Source organism: Zootoca vivipara, chromosome 3 (genome assembly GCF_963506605.1).
Source record: "Zootoca vivipara chromosome 3, rZooViv1.1, whole genome shotgun sequence".
NCBI classification, from domain to species: domain Eukaryota; kingdom Metazoa; phylum Chordata; class Lepidosauria; order Squamata; family Lacertidae; genus Zootoca; species Zootoca vivipara.
The window spans coordinates 90,806,398-90,825,349 of record NC_083278.1 but is presented as its reverse complement, the minus strand read 5'-3'; the positions used below and the strand labels follow the sequence as shown (position 1 = coordinate 90,825,349).

The 18,952-nt window shown below is 41.7% G+C and overlaps 1 protein-coding gene across 3 annotated transcripts in view; it reads left to right on the top strand.

The window, feature by feature from the left end:
- Positions 1-4,437: 4,437 nt before the first annotated feature.
- Positions 4,438-18,952, top strand: part of MIA3 (MIA SH3 domain ER export factor 3) — a 36,975-nt gene continuing 22,460 nt past the window's right edge. The window contains exons 1-4 of one of the 3 annotated variants that reach the window (XM_035111392.2): positions 4,438-4,619; positions 7,611-7,744; positions 14,394-14,480; positions 15,191-17,945. In XM_035111392.2, the coding sequence (XP_034967283.2) occupies positions 7,616-7,744; positions 14,394-14,480; positions 15,191-17,945 (2,971 nt within the window). In that variant the 5' untranslated portion in view covers positions 4,438-4,619; positions 7,611-7,615. Of the gene's footprint in view, positions 4,620-4,830; positions 5,246-7,610; positions 7,745-14,393; positions 14,481-15,190; positions 17,946-18,952 lie in introns of those variants that run through there. The other 2 variants (XM_035111389.2, XM_035111390.2) reach the window with 2 other exon arrangements.

Sequence of the window (18,952 nt, the reverse complement as noted above, 5' to 3'; positions counted from 1 at the left end):
ATCTACTTGCATTTTGATATGCTTTCGAACTGCTAGGTTGGCAGGAGCTGGGACCAAGCAACGGGAGCTCACCCCGTCACAGGGATTCAAACCGCTGACCTTCTGATCAGCAAGCCCTAGGCTCAGTGGTTTAACCACAGCGCCACCTGGGTCCCTACATATGTCTACATAGGACATAGGGCCAAGCTAAATCCCAATAGCTGCATTTCTGCAAGGAAGCAGGTAACCACCATGGCACTTGGCTCTGAGTAAACACGCTTGGGATTGTGCTGCAGCAGCATAGCTGCAAATCCTAAATATTCATACCCAGAGCCAAATTGTTGTCTTCCTAGGGTCTATTTTCCCTAAATGCACAAATAGTTGCAAGTTTGATTTTTATTTCATTTTACATATTTCAGTCATGAGACTCAACCTGTGAGTCTGCTCCGCATGGGCATATGTGCTCTGTTTGGATGAGTGTGTCTGATCCCTGCAACAACAAAGGCAACACCTGGATCTTGGCAACAAGGCTATATCCTCCCTCTCTGCCTCCAGCTCCACCACCACCTCCTGTTCATTCCTCACCTGCACTGGAGGGACAGAGGAGAGGAGAGCAGATCTGCTTCCCCTATCTTTCATTTAATCACAAGGGGAGGACCTCCCTCCTCCAACTCAGGGTGCTATTTAGCACTATATACGTAGAGGACTGAGAAGAAGGTACTTGGCTAATGTTAGTAAGCAGAGAGTGTAGGTGCTGCCACACTGAACAATTCTTTACCAGGGCAAAATGTGCAATAGGTAGTGCCTGTGACAGTGCCAGTTCCACAGATCAAAGCAGTCAAGTGGGCATATATGGAGTAAGCGGTCGTACAAGTAGGCTGGTTCCAAACTGCTAATGGCTTTTAAAAATACTAATAGCAACACCTTGAACTGGCCCAACCAATTGGCAGCCAGTGCAGATCTTGGTGCAGAGTATATGCTAACAGGGTCTTGCTCCTGTCAGCAAGTGTGCTGCAGCATTCTGCACAAGCTACGGTTTCTGGATCAAGCAACAAGGAAAGCCACTGTGACTACCTGGGGCTCTAGTGACAAAGCTGGATACAGAATCACTCCCAGAATGTATACTTGTTCCTTTGGAGGTAGTGCAACCAATTTCCAGGGCATGCAACTGACCAATGTCTCCATCTTGTCAGAATTCAGGGTCAGCTTATTTTTCCTCATCCAGCCCACCCCTCTGTCCAGGCATCATCCCAGGGCCCACATGGCCCTCCTGAATAACATATCATGGAGAAATAGAGCTGAGTGTCAGCAGTTTACTGGTGGCACCTTGCTGTAAAACTCCTAATGACCACTTCCAGTGGCTTCATAGATAGTAGGTAGCTTTGCGGATAAAATAGCATAGCTTCCAGGGGGCCAAAAAAATACCCTCCCAATGCTACTCTTTGCACTCATAGGTAGGACCCAAACCACTGTAACACAGTGTCTCCAATTCCAGTTAAATGCTGGTGCAGAAAGATACCATGGTCAGTGGTACCAAAAGCTGTGGAGTTATTGAGAAGCAGGTGCAAAGTCACACTCATCTTGTCTGACTCTCTGTAAAGGTCATCCATCAGGATGACCAAATGTGACTCAAGTCCTGTAGCCAGGACTGAACCCAGACTGGAATAGATCTAAATAATCCATGTCATCCAAGACTGTAGCTGACCTGTCATCCAAGAACGCAGGCAACTGCAGTTTGGGGGAGAGAGTCAGAAGTGGGAGCAGGTAAGTTTTATCATCTCTTGACATTAAGTGTGCAAAACAACAACTACTGATTAAAGCTCTAGGACTCTGCTCATGGCATCCATTCCATTTAAATTGGTTTATTCTTTTTGTTTTTACTTTGCTACTGGGATTGTACTCAGGGTGAGATCTGGAGCAAATTTAGGATTTGCATGTTCCTGTTTCCCCTTACTGTGGGGAGGTACTGCAAACCAGGCCCTACTATCTATGGGATAGGTAACAAGCAACCAGGTCATAATCTGAAAATAATGAAAGTTGGGCAGGTCCTAGTCATAAAAATGATTGCGGAAATACGCTGATTGCAACAAAAGTTACTTTCACATTTAGAAGTGAAAATTTGGGAGCAAGTATCAGTGGTTTTTTTTGGTTTTGGTTTTTTATAAAAGTCATACATTTAAATTCCTCTGATTGGGTGAAGAAAAACAGTAAAACAGTTCTGTTTTCCAGCAGCCACACAATAGTCACTGATTATTTGGCACATAGTGAGATAGTACACAAGAGAATAGTATGCAATGAAAATCAATAATTGTGAGTATAAAAGAACATTGGCTTCACTTCTGATGTAATTAGTGGCAAAGATTACTGTTAGCAGTTTCAGATATCAAAGTAGCAATAACTGGAAGAGCACAGCAGAGCCCAACTAGTTCATCATTATTATTCTCTCTGTGCTGCTTGGTACAAGGGACACACTGTGCTTTACATATTTTAATTATCTTAAAAGGCCACTTCCGCATACTGCCAAATGTGCAGAGATGAAAGCATTTACATTGCAATCATTAGCCTATTCTGTTATGTTCCTTTTCATATTAAGATACAAGTGCTAGCAAACCTTGGCTTCTTTTTGTTAAAATCCTGAACACACATTTTCCTGCATAGCTTGCTTGTTTCACATTGAACCAGTCAACTGGTGCAATGTAATCAAAGCACAAATGCAAAGTGAATGTATAAACCAGCAATAACCTTAATATAAACAAACTGATAACATAGAGGAGTGTTCAATGCTACCACACTGTATCTATGTCTTAGCCAAAAAGCTGACATAGCAACTCTCTGCATCATCTGAATGTTCTTTACCAGGTGTCCTAGCCCAATCAAATGTCATGCAGCTGCACTATATATCTGCAGTGATGACTGGCACTGGTGTCAGATACTGCACATAACTCAGCCAAACACGTGCATGGTAAGAGGTTTTTGAACATTTTTCAAGCCATGTATGAAATATGTTTAAAGTACCAACTTTAAATTAGTTCTCTTATAGATAATATGGAAATAACAGCAACAGAAGGTGCTTCCAGACTATCTGTTTATTGAACCTTCATTCTGATTTCTTCGCATGGGGATTAGGCAATGTTGCCTCCGTTCTGAGTTTTCATTCATTGTTTGAGAGGTGGTTAGATGGTGTTGCATCAAAACAAATGTTAATCTATGCTTTCCAATGCATTTCCCTATCACTTTACTTATTGCAAAAAGTCTGGTATTTTGGGCAAGCAGGTTTGTTGCACAAGATCCCTTATCAACTATAGTTGTGCAACTTGAATTTGCTGGTATGTGATTGAATCCTTTGGGATAAATAAAAAACATTTAAGAAATAAAATTAATCTGGTAATAAGATACATATAGCCATCATTTGTAGTGAACACTGATAGTCTTATCATTCATGAATTTGTCTCATCCTCTTTTGAAGTCATCCAAGGTGGTAGCCATCACCACATCTAGAATCATAGAATCATAGAGTTGGAAGAGACCACAAGGGCCATCCAGTCCAACCCCCTGCCAAGTTCACTATCTTATGGTAGTGAACTGTGTGAAGAAGCACCGTCTGTACTTAATCTCCCATCATTTACCGGTGGCTTCATTGAATGACCCTGTGTAATTTTTCATGTGAAATGCACAAGGAAGCCATTCAGATTCCACATCAGGGTGAAGTGGAACAGTCCATGTGACTCGCTGAGAGAATGAGGTGGTAGACAAACCTTCGGGCAAAATTACACGTCCTGTCATCTTTGGTCATTGCCCATACTTGCTTACTTCAGCAACATCTGGGGGGGGGGGCAAAAGTTTCCCACCAGTTCTAGATTATCCTACTCCCTTATGTGCTAGATTTCTACTTGCAGGAAGATTTTTGTACATAGGAATTATGTGAGATGCAGGGGGCCAACTTGAATAAAATATTGGGGAGGCCCAGGTAAGCCCCACCCTGCATAATCGATTTACAAGATGAAGCCCACACACACCATTGGGTGGCAATGCCTATTAACTCGGTTGGAGCCCCCTTAAATATTTTATTTGGGAGTACCGAAGGGAGCTCAGCCGCTAGGAGTTGGCTCCTATAGTTAGATGTGGTGTTATCCTCCTGCAGTCCGAAATGACACTTCCTGTTCTACCACCTCAGGACCATGGACGTAGCCAGGATTTATATTGGGGAGGTAGGCTTAACGTGGGGGGGCGGGCGGGCCAGAACCTCAGTTAAATATTTTTATTGATTTACTTGAGGGTGGCGCAGGTGAAACAAATCCCTGCAAAAGCGTCAAAACCCCCGCGGCCCTCCGAACTACAACTCCCGTCGGCCTCTCGTCACCGGCCACGCGGGCGGGCAGGCTGGGCCTGACGGGAGCTCTCTCGCTCCACCCGCCCACCCTGCTCTAGTGAAAACATACGCGGCGGCTTCCCGAGCCGCTGAAGGAAGGCCGGAAGCGAAGTTGTGTTTCCCCACTGACCGTGACCGGGGAAGGTCCATCCAAGTCCGACCTGTTGCCTTTCACCGCCTGTCCGCCAGGCAGTTATTCAGGACAGACGGGAGGGGGGGCAGTGCTGCCAGATACAGAACCGGGGGCGCAAAGTGAACAGACACACATACGGTACATTGGTCTTTAAGGTGCTACTGAAGGAATTTTTTTATTTTGCTTCGACTCAGATCAACACGGCTACCCACCTGTAAATAAAAAATACAGTCGGGGATGGAGGGAGAGGCGAGCAAAGGGAGAGAGAGCGCCTGAGGTGCATTTGCCTCAGGAGTGGGGCGCGCGCGCGCCTATTCTTGGTCCTCCTCCTCCCTGAGTACATGTACAAGCACCGCCGTGCAGGGTGTGGTTCTCCTCCATCCTTTCCTCCTCCTCCGCCTCCTGCTGCTCCTTTGGGGCAGCGGGCGAGTCTCCTCCTCCTCTTCCTCCTCCCCACATCCTTCTCCAGCCGGGCTCTGCTTGCTGCTGCTGCTGCTGACGTGTCTTGCTCTGGCCTCCCCCCGCCCGGCCGCCCCACGCGCCGCTTCTTTTTTTTCGGCGCCAGCCAGCCCGGGCAGCCTCGCGAACTCCCAACATGGCTGCGGCGCGGTGGCGGCCCCTCGCCCTGCCGCTTCGGCGGATGCTGCCGCCGCTACTGATGCTCTTGCTGTGCCCCCAGCTGCCCTCCTGCGCCCAACCCGGCGGGGCCCCCCCGGACCGCCGTTTCGCCGAGTGGAAGCGGTGCGCGGACCCCGAGTGCAGCAGTAAGTGGCGGGGAGGAAAGAGGCAGGCGACCGGGTATCCGCCGGGTCCCTGCGACTGTCTGCCTTTGCAGGAGCCGGCGGTGGCGGCGTCTCCGAGGCCGCGTCAGAGAAGAGGCTCCGGATGGGGGCAGCCTCTTGCCTCGAAGGGTGGGGTGGGGGAGAAGAGCCGCGAGGGTGCTTCTGCTGCCCCACCGCTCTTCCCAGGGTCCCTGGAGGGGCGGCGGGGTTCTTCATCTCTCCCCCTATCATTTTACCCCTTGTTACTTTAAATATCCGTCCACGTTGCCTAGGGCCCGCTGCTCCTGGCAGGGGTGGCCCCGACTTGACACGGTTGCTTAGCTTGTGCCAGAGCGAAACTTGCAACAACAACAAAAACACCACCCGAGCTTAATTGAACACAGTAGGATTTATTTTTGAGGGCTAAAACTGGGAAGTGTTGCCTCAGTCTCTCACCCACCCACCCCCCCGTCATCAAATGTGCTCTTGCAGGTTGCTACCTGTCATCTTCTACTTTGTAAAGCTGCGCGTGCTTTATTCCTTCCCTATGTAGAGACGGCGATAATTATCATCCCGATCACCATTATTACTCTTATATATTGCTGACTTTAACTGGAAGCCGGGGGGGGCCGACCCTTTTACATTTTATCCCCCCCACCCACCGAAACAGCTCCACCACGCAGTCTGAGATGTCCTACGGTGTCGAAGGGTCTTAGGCTGCATCTCTTACTTTGCCCCTGGTTGTGGTCACCCTAAAAAATGGTTGCCCCCAAGTGATTTCATGGGCTGTTTTTATTTGGTTGGGTTAACCCTGTTTGGAGGGTCTGATACACGCACCCAGTAAAAACTTATTGCTGGACCTGTTTCTCTTACTGCTGTCTCTGTACTACTATTGTCACCAGGATGATTTGCTTTTAATAAGCATCAAGTATTTGTCTTCCTTTTTGCTTGTAAACAAATCTGCATCCTTTAGAAGCCGTTTTTTAGGAGAAGCAAATTCTTGACCTCATTTTCCTCTTCTTCTCATTTCATTGTCCTGTATCAAATTACTCAAAAGAAACCTGACATATGAAATTCACTTTCTTGGAAATATTCATCTATTTGAGTGGTTCATAGCTAATTAGATGACTGCATTTGTTTGTTTAAAATGTATTGTTCTGATCCAGAACTCATTGTAAGAATATCTCAGACGTTTCAGATTTGTAGGTTCAGATTCTGTGTGTTTAATTTTTGTTACTGACAGCCCACTCCTCAACTTGTTTAACTGGAAGGATGACTTCCTTATGTCCTGTTAAATGTGTATAGGGATTGCACCTGTACCTATGCAGGCTTACTTGGTAGTTAGTCCCACTGAGTTCAGTGGGGTGACTTCTGAGTATAGTATTGCAGCTATAAACTGTGATCCTATCCCCCATTAAACTTAGTGGCACTTATTTTGAAGTAAGCATGCATAGATTTGTGCTGTTAGTTTGACATTCCTATACTAAAATTGTAGACTTTAATATTCAGTTAAACTAACTGTACAGTTGTGTGTGTACAGTAGAAATACTCTCTAGCTACATCACCTTTCAAAGATAAGCTTTTGTGAATTATAAAATAGAATTTGGAACCCTTTTCATTGATTTTGTTTATTTATTAAAAGATACTTGTTCTGCCTTTCTTTCACAAATAAATTAATTTAACTTAAATAGAAACAAATACAGTTTCGAGGTTTTATTTTTTAAAACAAAAATCAACCCAGTTCAGCATGTTCTTCACAGGGCAACACACTTAGCACCCTCATTGTCAATTTTTAGGAAACACTCAGTTTTTGTGGTTAGATTAACATCTAGTGTTGTGCTCATATTTTAGTGGGGTGGCTGGTATAGGCCTTGTTCCTCTTATTGTATTAGTGGATGAACTTTTTAGGAATTTTGTATTGTATTTTGTTTTAAGCTTAGTTTTGAATTGATTTTATGTTTATTTTGTTGGTTTGAGATTTCTTTTTTTGCATAAAGCGAGTAAGGAACATACTGTATTAAATAAATAAACAAATAGCACCCTAGTGCATAATGCATATGACTACATGCCTTTGGTATATAGTGAAGGATTGTGATACTGGGATATATTTGTGGAGTCCATTAAGGTACATTTTTCCAGGAGAAACATCTTCAATAAAATGTACATTGAAACCTCATTATGCCCTTTCTTTGCCTTAACAAACATTTTAAGACACAAAGTAACTTAGAATTTCACCAGCCATAACTTCTCATTCCTGGGCTACATTGTTTCATACACATGGACTGCAAGTTATAGACAGGCTTCCTTTTCTGTTGAGAAAACGGGTGTTTATTTATTTTGTCATTTTTTTCTCATTTTCTTTCAACAGTGCTAATGTGTCGAGGAAAAGCAGTGAAGGATTTTAAAGGCCCAGATTGTCGTTTTGTAGATTTTAAAGAAGGTGAATCGGTGTACGTTTATTATAAATTAACCGGGAGAACACATGAGCTTTGGGCTGGAAGTGTAAGTTTTTAAGTACTTTATATGGTTTAACGCAAATTGAAAAAAACCCCAGTATGAGTGGTATTCAACGAAGCTTTACTCAGAGAAGGCGCACTGAAATTAATGAACATGATTAAGTTAGGTCCATTAATTTCAGTGGATCTACAGTACTCTGAGTAAAAATTATTAGAAGTGACATGGGGTGGTATTCAACTAACATTTAAATCTTTCTTTCTTTCTCTGCTTCTCCCAGAGATGTTCACAGGTATTTTCACATTGTGCTATGTTATCTTACATATTCATTAAATAATCCCTACTTTGCCAAGAAGTCGAGGGATACCACTACAGCCTTTTAGTTTTCTCTGCATGAGAGAGCATAAGAGACTTGTTAACTTTGAATTATACAAGCAAAGCCTATTGGAAGTAAATGAATGCTTAAAAAGAGGCAACACAATCACCAAGCTGATTCCAATCCAGCTAAACTCACACCTCTGCAGTTTTTTTGGGTTTTTTGGCACTACTACAAATAGCACACCATCAGCTTCTAGTGCAAAAGAGATCATGCCTTGACTCAGAAAACTTTTGAGTAGATGCAAATCTACCAGATCACCCAAATGAGACAACAGATACCTGTTAGTTATAATAGAATTGTAGAGTTTTGGTTGAGAACTTCACAAACCCTTGAACAGATGAGTTTTGTTTTTGTTTTTTTGCTTCAACTTGACTCAAAATTCTGCAATCTGTTTAATATTTAAATGTCAGCACCTATGATTGAAAAGTCCAATAACTCACATTTTACACTGGGTATTGGGAACCTGACCGTTTTTGCATGATGTGGGCCTTCACTGCTTTGGAATCCACACATATGACTCACCTCAGTCCCAGATATTTCTCTGGAATGGTCTATTTACACCAGGCATCCCCAAACTTCGGCCCTCCAGATGTTTTGGCCTACAACTCCCATGATCCCTAGCTAACAGGACCAGTGGTCAGGGATGATGGGAATTGTAGTCCAAAACATCTGGAGGGCCGAAGTTTGGGGATGCCTGATCTACACTCATGCCTCCAAGTTTTATTTTAAATATTTCTCCTTTGTTCAGAAGGTAAATAGGGGGTTGATGGTAACTGTTAAATTCAGGAATCTCAGCTAAAGCATCCATGACAGATGGCCATCCAACCTCTGCTTAAAAACCTCCAAGGAAGGAGAGTCCATTAGTAAATCATTTGCAGTTAAAAATGCTTTTGTGACATGTATTACCACTTTGAAAGGGTTTTTTTGTTTAATGGTAGAATTTATTTTGAAAATGGCTTGAGCCACTAAGTATATATTGCCTGCAATTGCATGTTATCTATCTGTTTCTGCCATCATTTTTTTGTTGAAAAGCATTGTGTACTGCTTAACCCTCTTCTACTCTGCCATTTGTCCATTCAGAATTGTGTCCCTAATAGCTTTCTCACCCATGGGAGGAAAAGATTTTGTGACCTTGTAATTTCTCTCCTACCCCATGATCGGGAAATGGAGAGCAGTTTTGAGTGAAGCTTACAACTACAAAATCTGCAGCTTGGTCCTGAAAAATTTGGAAGGATATACCATAAAGGCAGTATTGCACAAGAGAAATATTTTAATTGCATTCTGGAGCATGATAAAGGATCTCATCTGTTTCATATTTGGAGCATAAATTGTGCTTTCTAAAAATGTGGTACACTAACAACACAAAAACAACAACAATGGCTTGGATACAGAGACATACACACTTAAATCCTATTTAAGGGCCCTAGCTCAGTGGCAGAGCAACTGCTTTGAATGCAGAAGAGCCCAGGTTCACTCTCCACCAGCTCCACATCTAACACAAATGGGGGGAAACTGTTTGGGTGGCATTCAACTAAGATTTACTCACAACAAGGCCCACTGAAATGAATGAACATTACTAAGTTAGGTCCATTATTTTCAGGTGGTCTACTCTGAGTAAAACTTACCAGAAGAGATATGTGGTGGTATTCAACTAACATTTTAATTACTCTTTCTTTCTTTCACTGCTTCCTGCAGAGACGTTTAAAGGTATTTTCATTGACATCGCTCTGTGCTTTTTAAAACGTATTCATTTGCTGAGAATTCGAAGGGTACTCCTACAGCCTTAAAGTTTCCTCTGCATGAGAGAGCATTAGAGACTTGTTATTTTTGAATTCTACAAGCAAGTGAAGCAACAAAACTACCGGTACTTGCATTAGATAGCAACAGTGTAGACACGTACCACAATCACGAAGCTGCTTCCAGTTCAGCTAAACCAGGCATTCCCAAACTCGGCCCTCCAGATTTTTTGGGACTACGATTCCCATCATCCCTGACCACCGGTCCTGTTAGCAAGGGATGATGGGAGTTGTAGTCCCAAAACATCTGGAGTTTGGGGGTGCCTGAGCTAAACTCACAGCTCTCTCTGTCCTTCCCCCAATTTAGTAAGTGATAGTTCCTTTCTTTCCTACTCCTATACCATGAGGAGCACTGGTCTTGAATCCCATTCTTGTGGGTAAATTTCCCTTTCAGGAGAACATTTAATGTCAGTAGATTCCATTGAGGAACCATCAATCTTTTAGCTGAACAGAGGAGGTAACCCAGCAGTTTTTTGTTTTTGTTTTTTTGCAGTACTAGAAATGGCATGATAAAGGATACCATTTGTGTCATATTTGGCGCATTAATTGTGTTTTCTTAAAATGTGGTACACACACACACACACACACACACACACACACACACACACACACATATTGGCTTGGCTCCAGACAAAGCTATTTAAGAGCCATCACTCATTGGCAGAGCAACTGCTTTGAATGCAAAAGAGCGCAGGTTCAATCTAGGTAGAGTGGGAAAGGCTTGCTATTTGAAGTTCTGGAGAGCAATCAGTGTGTAGACAATACTGAGATACAACTCTAACAGCCTGACTCAATATAAGGCTGCTTCCTAGGTTCCTACTGAAATGAATGGGACAAGTTAGCAGCAACTAACATACCATAATCAATGGATCTTAAGTACTATTGTACTCACTAGATTGGGGCCTCTGTTAAGGTGATGGTGGCTTTCAGTAAACATGATAGACCTTACTTCAAATGTTACTTCCTCTTTGTAGTGAGATGTCAGAGGAAAGGTAAGATAGACTTATAGATTCCTACTAGGCTATAATTTGTCACTGCTAAATAACAAATGAACAGTTCCTTAAAGTTGGGTATTCTGACTGCAGGCCTGTGCAGAGCTTGTCAGAGGCCTGGGATGTTCTTAGGAGGACAGTGTAAGTCCGACAGGACCCTGGTGGGCTCCCGTAGGCAACTTAGCCCTCTGAGGCCAATGAAAAGTGTACCTGGCTCTCCCCCGCCCCTTACACAGTACTGTCTGGTTGATAGAATTCCTTGCAGCATGCTGAGCATATTTTTTTCCTTTGTAAAGGAAAGTCTGACACTATGAGCCATTATAACCCCATGAGCTACCAGGAGGTGCTGCTTTCACTGGAATACACAACTGGGATTATGGCACAGCAGACTCTCTGCCAGCAATACAGTCCAATTAAAGTTGCACAGTTGAAACAGGAAAAGCACTGCATGCGGTGAAAGTGGCAGAATGGAATCATTGTGTCCTTACAGTAATTCCCCTCTGACATTACTGTGCCACAAATAACCTGGATAATTAGGAGCCATCTGTTTCCAGGGTTGCCAGCTCTTTATATGAAGACTTGAGAGGGCCGGCTCTGAAACAGAAGGCTGGATAATTAGAGGCTCAAGTTTTTAAACAAAAGAAATAATTAAACAGTTCACACCCACATTAGCCAAATCAATGTGCATACAAACAACTGTATACAATAATAAGGTCAAGGTAACTCAGCAAAGGTCAAGGTGAGAGTACAACTATCTTAAATCCTTTGTAACCGATTACAAAATTAATACAAAAAAATTGTCCATTCCGGCTACAAAAAAGATGCAGTCCATGTCAAGAACACCTATTGTGCAACCTTGACTTTGGACGTTACTACAGTAGGTTGCACTAATATTTAAGAATAAATATTGAACAAAGAGAATAACACATCCAGCTAGCATTAGTTCTGTTTGCTCATAGAAGAATATTATATACTAAACAGATGTTCATTTTACTGTACCATCCTATAAGCCAGATAACCAGATAAATCTCTGGTTTAACTGCAGACAAAAAGATGCTGATGCTCTGCAGCCAAGAACTGTGTGGCATTGTTTCTCCATCTCTTCATAGGACTGGCATCTAAGAGTTTGATGCAGACTCCTTAATAATAATAATAAAAACATAGGAATCTGGCATTGAGAAATTGAAATATATTTCTCAAGCCCTATGAAAAGATATCTGAATAATCTGCTCTCAACTTTTACTAACTTATTTGAAGCCAGGAAGTGGTCCATTTAATTATGAGTAAATATCTGGAATGTTTCCCTGGCAATAAAACCACCAGGATATTTAGGAAAGGGGCAACACTCATGGAATGCATTCTAACTGAGCACATTATCTTTAGCGTTTGTTTACTTAATGTGTTCTGCCAGTTTCTAAATGTCTGTTATCTAATCTCTGTAGCAATTCTCGGCTGTTAATATTGGTTTCCTGATAACAGTTGTAAGAACTGAATAAGAGCAGGTGTGAATCTTTTCTAGAAAGCAGTAAGCTGGGATAAAATCAGACAGTGCATGCCTATGCATATTTACTCAGAAATAAGCACCTCCGTGTTCAGAGGGACTTACTCTCTAGTCACCACATTTAGGATGAGAGATTTACAGTAGCTTCCTTCCATAGTTTGCATTTTACTAGAGTAGCATCTTGCCTCTTGTGTGGAATTAATGGGTGGTCTTGCATTGATGTAGAGTGTGAATAATTGAAACAATATCAAGGAGTCAAATTTTAAAGTATCTAGACTTTAAAATACTGGGAAATGTTTGCAGGGTGGTGGTGGTGTATTTGAAAATAAGAGAATATCACAAGGGCATTTTGAATGTGATGCTGGCCTACAAACCATAACTTATTCTGCAAATATGCTGTTTGTTAGGAAGCAACTTCTCTCATGCTAGGTTTAAGAACAATGAAAACATCTCATTATTGTTATATTCAATGGTAGAAAAATGGATTTCGAGGAGAGCAAAGTAGGATGGCAGGGAAAAACCTGCTTTGTATATGCAAAAGTCATATTTTCTCTTTGCTTGTATAGAAGCTGGAAATTCCAGCCATACTCTCCCAATTGATGCTCTCCCAGTTGTAGACAATGTAATAATGGTTTCTACCTCTGAGCATAGCTGCCAAGTTATCCCTTTTTTACAGGGATTTTCCCTTATGCTGAATAGGCTTCCTCGCGAGAAAAGCGAAAACTTGGCAGCTATGCCTCTGAGCCCTGTCTCTCAGAACCAAATTAGAGCTTTCCTGCCAGTGTAAATTGCAGCTTCAGAGGAGCAGATGACTGCAGCAGGGGAAGGAAGATTTAACCCCGCTCTCCACCTGTGAGATTGTGATCCCAATTCTTTTCCATTGGCTGCTATCAAATGTAAAAATGCAAAGATGCTTTAAACATCACACCTAGTTTGATCCTAAGTACCACAATGCCTGTTGGTTTTTACATTTAATTTCTGAAGAGTATGGTGCTGAATATACACTGTTAAATACAGAATAATCAAGTACAAGAAACAAAGACAAGCATCAGCTTTTGAGCCAGGCAAAAAGAATGCAATCTAGATGAAGTTGGGCACACCTATGCCCACAGTATGCTTCAAATGTGGATCAAAGGTCCTAGTAAATTCCATAAGTTGAAAGCAAGTTCCATTAAAGGAACCTCCAAATAAATATGCACTAGTGAGAGTGCCACTCCCATATTTCAGCAAGACTTAGAACTATTTTTTTTTCCTGGAGTTTGACTAATAATCTAATACAGTGGTACCTTGGTTTAAGAACAGCTTACTGGTAGTTTATGAACAACTTGGATTAAGAACGCTGCAAACCTGTAGGTGTTTTGGTTTGTGAACTTTGCCTTGGAAGCAGAACATGTTCCGCTTCCTATTGAGTGCAAGTTGAATCCCCCGCTGCTATGGGAAAGCTCACCTTGGTTTAAGAACGCTTTGGTTCAAGAACGGACTCCCGGAATGGATTAAGTTCATAAACCAAGGTACCACTGTATACCTTTCTGCAGTGCTCTAAGCTGAAGTGGAGAAATTCTGCATCTAGGCATTGATGTTTCCATATATTTCCTTTACATTCTCAGTGAAGCTGAGGCAAAGCATTTGCATATACCAGATGCCTCAAACTGTTATTGACCCCTAATGGAATGACATGTGCAAGCATGCTTGATGGTTTCAATATTTAGGGTATGCGGCCTTTGACTGTGCCTATTTGGATGAATTTCAAATAGTGCCTTTTAAACAGCTGACATTTAATTTCAGATACATAAAAACTTGTTTTATTCTGTATTCCTAATCCCCATTATTCTTAAAAGGGTTTAAGGGGGCCAAAATTGTACTAAATAGGAAATTGATGTGCCAAATATCATGACCAGTTCTTCTGATGGACTGCAAGTGCCACTTCTATGCATTCACAGCAAAGGTGCCTCTAAACAGGCAGAAATACTTAAAACAAAACAAAACCATTTCTTATACTGACCCTTCCATTTCCTTGTTTTTCTCTCAGGTTGGAAATGAATTTGGATATTTTCCAAAGGATTTACTTGAGATAAATCACATTTATACCTATGAAGAACTAGAATTGCCAACAGATGTAAGTCATTTGCAAGTTTCTTTTGATCCACACACTATTCAGTTCTCAAGACTCAGGAATATGCATGGATATATCCATGTTTTTTAAAGGGCTCACTTTAAAACAAACCATATAAATGAACCCAGGAGAAGGTGAAAGGGCAGATTAAGATGGAAAAAGCTGTTCTTTAAAATATTTTCTCCAACATCAAAATTCTCTGTATTTTAGACCAATAAATTCCTCTGTTTGAGATCCAGGATCACACCAGCACAAGTGATAAAACTTCTCCCCCCTTCCCCTTTGCAGCCTCCCACACACTAAAACAACAGCAGCAACAACCCTGCTATGGAGGGCTCCCAGTCTTCTGGAGCAGATTTTGTGGGAGGCTGCGGGATAGAGAGCAGAGGAAGCGGAAGTCCTGTTTGCATAAGCAACATCCATTGTGCAATTCATCACAATTTATCAGGGTTTCTGTTCTGTGCAACCTGATCCTATGCATGTGTCCATAAAGCCTTACTTCCAAGTAAGCAGGCACAGGATCGTAGCATTAAATTTGTTCAAAATCAAAAGGAGTTCTTACTGTCCATTTTAATTAGATGAATCCCTTGTGGATCAGTGGGAACAATTAAAATCTAAATTTCAGCTAGGTTAAAGCAAGATGTCAATAAAGTAGTAAATTTTAGAAGATAAATTATTTCCATTAGTAACTAAGATTATTTATTTTCTTTCAGGAAACAGACTTTGTTTGCTTTAATGGAGGCAAGGATGATTTTGACAATTACAACGCAGAAGAGCTTTTAAAATTATCAGAGGACGTGGTAGCTAGTGATGCTGAAGCTCACCTAGAAACTGAAAAGGAAGAGGAAACAGAAGGTGCTGAGCATACAGAGTCAGTAGAACCAGAGACTGATGATTCTGAAGTAGGCTCGGAAGTTGACAGTGAAGACCATGCAAAAATGGGTCAAAAAGACAATTTTATTTTTGAAAATAATGAGAATGTAGAGGGAGCTCTTGATTCCAAGAGCGAGGACCTCGCTGTAAATAGTAACACAGACAATCCTCAGGGAGACCAAAGTGCACATCAGCCTTCAGAAGAAATGCTGCAAGAACCATTAAAAGTGCCAAAATATGAAAGTGCCAAAAACTCTAATGTATCTCAGGGCAAAGCTAAACAATCAGATAATGGAGGCGAAGATGATGGCGCTGACACACGTCCACGCCAACACGAAGTACTGGAAGACTTGAAAACAACACTTGGCTCAACTGCAGATGCCCTTGTGTCTGATGATGAGACAACAAGCCTTGTTACACCGCTAGATGATGATTTCAGCGAAGATCTGGGCATTGACTCTTACAATACAGAGAAGCTTGAAGAACCTAAGGAGCAGTCAGAAGGAATCCCTTTGCTGTCTTTTACAGAAGAAGCAAAATCATCAGAAGATCCAGAAGCTGAAGAGACGCAATCTGATGGGGTTTTTGAATCAGAAACTAGTGACTATGATGATGCCACTGTGGAAGCTGCAGGAAGATTTGTTCAAGAGAAAAAATATGACTCCAGTTTACTAACAAATTTAGGTGATAAATTTTTTGCAATTGTCAGTGGAGGTGAAAGAACAGTTGATGAAACTGATGGGGACAAGGTTAATCTGGAGGAGGATGAGGAGGAAGATGATGAAGATAACGATGAAGTGGTCCTAATCAGCAAGAACGAAAATACAGATATGTTAGCTCATTCAGAATCTTCAGCAGAAGATGATAGCATCACACCAGAAAATGATCTGATTACAAAGAAGATGCATAATGTAGATGTTGGGGACCCTAAGGGGAAAAAACATGAAACTCAGGACTACGAAGAAGAGTATGCAAAAGCTGAAGTTGAACCCACCATAGAAGAACTGCAAAGCACTTCTACACATGATTTTGGTGCCTTTTCTAATTATGGAGGTGGCCGGCAGCCTAAAGCATCCATGGGAGCTAAGGAAAAACATTTAAAACCACCCCTAGGTGATATCAAAGATGACCCAGAAGGCCTTTCTCTTCATAAAATAATAAAAGACAAGGAAACAAGAGATGGTAACATTGAAGATAGCTTAGAAAATGATACAAAACACAAAACTTTATGGGAAAAAATAGGGGGAAAAGATGGAGAAGGTAAACAGCCAATGAACATTGTACCACACTTGGTGGAAGAACTAACAAATGAATCTCAACCTGAACTGGGCACTTCTGACCTTTTGGAAGACAAAACAAAGCAAGGCGGAGAAGACCTTGAACTTGGGCAGGTGCTCAGTAATACGAAGCATTCAAATGACTCTGCTATGGAAAGCATTCCCCCAGAGGAAGATACCGAAGTGCCTATTGTACAATCTGAACAAGAAACTGTAACCCAGGATTTAAAAAAGGAGGAGGAAGAGAAGAAATTGATTATAGAAAAATCCACGCAAGTTACACAACATAGAAACCTTACTCAGCAAAACACAGAAGAACTTAAGCCTGTGGCATTAGATGCCGAAGAAGATGATTTCCTTGAAGTACTAGAAGAGGAGTTACTACAGGATGAAAATGCAGCGAGTGCAAAACTGGCTAAAGAGAGACTTGCAGATGAACAAAGTTTCACGTTAGAGGCTGAAAGTGGTATCACTCAGTTGCAAATGCCAAATGGTGCTATTTCAAGAGCTGCTAATCCTGTTGATGCAATAGGAGAAGATGCAGTAACAACACTTGAGCAGGCCAAGAAAGATGGCATGGAAGATGGGAATGAGGCACAGGAAGGAATACAAATAAATAAAGATTCTCAGCTGAGTGAGAGGAAGGAAATCAAAGAGGAAAATCAGGAGGAAGTGGAGCCTCGAGTGAAAAATTCTCTGCTTCAGGAAAAAACCCAGTATATACATGATAAAATAATTTCAAATAAAATAAATACTTCTGAGTTAGAAAACAAGAATGACTTTCATGAGGAGTTACAGACCTCAACAGAGCACCAGCATTCCAGCAATGACTTTGGGCCTCAAGGTGTCTCAGAAAAAACAAATGAATCTGCAGAGCCAGAGTACAGTGAGTCTGTGAGGCAGCTCAATATAATGAAAGAATTTCTTGATGAAAAACGTATTGCACGTATCCAAAAGTATCTTGGACAGCAACATATTTTCAGAATAGAATCTTTGTTTCATGACATGGAGTTGGAGCTGATGTTTGCTCAGAAACACACTGATAACCATGCAGAAACTGAAGAGGCATTGGACCGAATCCTTGAATCTTCAGAGTCTAATATTCTTGATGTTCTGAACAAAGTTTTAGATTCCAGGGAGGTAGAAAATAAAGAAGAAGTGATCAAGGAAATTGATTTGTTTGATGACGAAGCTGCCTTAATGGATGACATCCAGGAACTAATGTATTCATTAAGGCAAAAATACTCTCCAGTTAGCGAGAGTGCTCCACTTGCCTCTCCTCTGGAATCTGGGATGGATTCTAGTGAATCCATTACAGGTAAGTCTTGAGTCTGCAGTCCTATGCATTTCTAGGAATAAGACCCACTGGACTCGGTGGAACTTCTGAGAAGATTTGTGTAGGATTGTGCTATATTTTGAGGTATTGACAGGGCTAAAAAATACGCCAGAAACCCTTGACACATAGGCACCTGCAAACTTGATGCTGAACTTATTTAAAGTGTTTCTCCAACCCTTGGTCTAGGATAATTGCTGAGGAAACTTTTTAAGACAGCTGATGAACTCTGAATCAAAATGATTAATTGCTCAGTGGATTTAACAAATTAAATATTTCCAGATTTAAATCATGGTGTTTTACTCAGAATGGAATTGAATGTGCTTAATGTTGAAAGCCTTAATGGAAATACCTATGCAGGGGGAGCTTATTTTGCATTCAAATGTGACACCCCCACCTGCAGTCTGAAGGGATACAGAATAGTACGCAAGTAAGCTTTACTTAGAGAAGATGCACTGTAATTAATGAACATGACAAAGTTAGGTCAATTAATTTTAATAAGTCTACTCTGAGCAAAACTTAGTTGAATAACACTCAAAAGGACTTTAGGGTGACAAGTGGGACATAAATAAATAAATACAGTGGTACCTCGGGTTACTTACCTGATTCGTTCCGGGTTGCGGTTCGTAACCCGAAAAGTACGTAACCCGAGAAAGCGCGAAAGTGTGCTTCTGCGCATGCGCAGAGCAATAAATACTTCTGTAACCCGAAGCAGACGTAACCCGAGGTATGTCTGTAAATACCACACCAAGAACTAGCTGTAGCCTGTTCTTTGTTTTGGCTTGAGGCTCGTGAAGGCCAAGTGTGAGAATTTCATTTTTACCTAGAAAGTCTCTAACGGGATAAACCAACTTGTCATATTAGCAGGAGGTCATTCTGTTCCCCAGACAAGGGTCTAGGGCCTGCATGCATATTTTGCCACACAAATTGACCACCTTCACAGTTGCTCAGCTGGCACTATCTGGCAGTAAGAACTTTATAATTATAGAGCA